Consider the following 2,965-nt stretch of genomic DNA (forward strand, 5'->3'; position numbering starts at 1 on the left):
GAATAATAATAATAATGTCTTTTCGATTTTATTATTTTTTTTTCTCTCCCCTCCTTTGTTTAAACTCTCTTACTTCTAAAAGAGGGTACAAATACTTATTTATACATAGAATCACGGGAATATAGATTGGTACATTATTTCTTCTCCGCCTTTCCCCATTATTACACTATGCGTGAACTTATCATTATATTCCCAATGAAGTTCACAGCAAAAGGAAAACGACTAAAATAATAATAATAATAATAATAATAATAATAATAATAATAATAATAATAATAATAATAATAAGAGAGAAGGGGAGTGAAGTTAGTAAATGTAATAAGGAGTAAAAAGAACACCCAAGAACCACAAAAAGCAGGATAATAACAATAATCATAATAAATTGTTAACAACAAGAAAAAAAAAAGAAGATTGGAAAAATGACAACGAGAAAAAACCACGAAAAGAAGGGGTGATGGGAAAGCAACGAGAACAAAAACGAACAAAAAGATCTAAAAGTACATAAATACAAAAAAAAAAAAAAAGAAGAATGCAAACGCAAACGCAAAAATAAAAAAAAAAAAATTGGAAAGTAATGAACTAAAAAATTAATAATAAAGAAAAACAAACAATGATTTACTTTCACCCAACCAACAACAAACAAAAAAAAAAGATGATATTTCAAAATTAGAAAAAAAAAAAAAACATGTAATGTCTTCATTCCGTTCTTGCTTTCCTTGGTTAATCTGCACATATCCCCAAAGATCACCCAACGCCGTAATCCCCATAAAGACTCTTCAATCTCTTGATGACCTCCAATTTCTAACGAAAAAAAAAAGAAGGAATAATTCAGAGGGCCGGACCTCTCAACGTGGAAAGCCTCAAGGCTTAAAAAAAAAAAAAACTTCATAGTGACAATGGAGAGAAAAAAAAAAAAAGAATGTACGTCTTTTTTTTTTTTTTTTCATTTTATATCAGAAACTTAAACACATACATCCACAGACAGACACACACACACGCGGTAAAGTTAAAGCAATTCCTTTTTGCTCAATCACAAAACGGTTAGTCATACTTGTGTCTACAGAATGTGTTGATTATTCTTTTTTTTTTTTAATTCTTTGCCACTTCCTCACGTAATACAGAGATGGATTGTACAGTAAAATCCCCCCAGATATTTTCTCTTCTGATTATTCATCGCATCTTTTATTTTTTAAAAGGCATAATGTCTCCCACCTTTTCCACTTCCACTCCTTCTGATATTGCCAGTACGTGAATGTCTTCATTAAACCAAACACCATCACCACTTTTTGTTTATTCGATATTGCATATAATTTTAATTATATATATATATACCAGATACCTAAGCACTATCCACAGAATTACTAAGCACAAAACCTTGCTCCATTCACCCACAGATACACAAAGAAATAAAAAAAAAAAGAGGCACAAGACAATAGCTCTTATGCTCTTTTTATTTTCAATGATTTACTTCCCCACCCCTAAAAAAAAAAAAAAGTGGGAAACAAGGGCGTCCCTTTCAAGTAATCTTTCATTCTTACGCATCTAATAATAATAATCCGTTCCCCTACCCATAAAACGACCGGTTTGAGATGAACCTGACGCAGGACCCGCTGTTCTTCCTCTCGCATTCGCATTAGCTCCACGTCCGGGTGTTTTTGCTGATGTTTGCCCTCTGGGGGGTGCTGGCGTCGGGTGAACATGATGAGCGTGCACACGCTGGTGACGATATAACGCATCACGTTGAGCGGGAGAAATAGGAACAATAGGTAGTCTAGTTTGCACTGCCTGTGGAATAACACGATGAGAAGTGGAAACGGGTGCGTCTGAGCTTCTTCCAGCATAACCACTTTGCCGCTGTTGCGTTGCAGATGAAGGGACATTCCCTCTTTGCTGTGGTGAAAACTCTGAATGCGTGGGTGTTGTACTCTTCCCCGCAGAGGGAGGATATGGATGAATGACGGCACGCTGGGCTACTGCATCCAGATCATGCGGAAAAACCGATAATCCACGATAAGTATCATAATTCCTCCGAACCCGTATTGGGCGCTGTTGAACTTGTGGAGGTGTTGGTACCATACTAGAGGAGGCAAAGCGGACCTGCGGCCGTTCTGTTTCTCTAGAAGTTGACCGCGACTCCTCCGCCGCTTTACTTCCTTGTCTCCCTCCTCCAGATGATGGACTCCTACTTTTCTTTGGTTTTACTGGACTCTCCTCCACTGCACTCATCATACTTACATGCACAGGAGTAGGCGTTAACAATTCATTCCCAACAAAAATTTCATTAACAGCAGAAACACCTTCTCCAGTTGACAAATGGCACTCGTGTGCCTTACCAATTAAAACAAGTGGAGCTCTGTCAGTGCCAGAAAGAAAATTTTTATCCGGATACATTTCCGTGAATACACGTCGAACAGGAACTGTCTCATCCTCCTTTAAACCTGAAGGTGGCGAACTCCCAAAAGCCACTACTCGTTTACTTCTACTACTTCTTGCAACATCCTCCATTGCATTCAAAAAGGACAAGGACTTTTGATCCATTATATCATCATCATGCATATCACTACACACCGAACCACCATCCTCACGAACGTTCCCCCTAGAGACAGAAACAACTGGTGAATAAGCAGACGACGACCTACGACGTGACGAACCAGATACATTACCAAACTCATTAGACGTATCAACCGCAGATAACGCAGCCACGCTCAAAGGTGGATGAGTATCATCACGAACACCACTCAACAAATTAACAACATTACCAGAACTAACACTAACTCCCTGGGGTTGGCTAGGCAGCGTCCCCTCCTCTGCTGAAGACTGTGTCAACGGCTCAACAGCGTCTCTGTCAGCATCAGCGACAGATTCATGCAACGGTGCAGAACGAATAATAGTGTCCGGAGTAACAGCAGGTGCCGTAGCTTCCTCAGATGTGATCTGCGTTAGTGGCTCCACGGCTGCAGACGCA

General features: G+C 39.1%; 1 protein-coding gene across 1 annotated transcript; it reads right to left on the reverse strand.

Moving 5' to 3' along the window:
- Window positions 1-1,542: 1,542 nt before the first annotated feature.
- On the reverse strand, window positions 1,543-2,964 carry TM35_000021610 (uncharacterized protein; the record flags this gene model as incomplete). Its single annotated transcript, XM_029021479.1, has 1 exon — window positions 1,543-2,964. A coding segment is annotated over one exon (1,422 nt), but the record flags the coding sequence as incomplete, so codon positions are not given.
- Between the last annotated feature and the right edge of the window lies 1 nt (window position 2,965).

The sequence above is a fragment of the Trypanosoma theileri genome, assembly GCF_002087225.1.
Source record: "Trypanosoma theileri isolate Edinburgh chromosome Unknown TM35_Tth_2_V1, whole genome shotgun sequence".
Classification (NCBI taxonomy): Eukaryota; Euglenozoa; class Kinetoplastea; order Trypanosomatida; family Trypanosomatidae; genus Trypanosoma; species Trypanosoma theileri.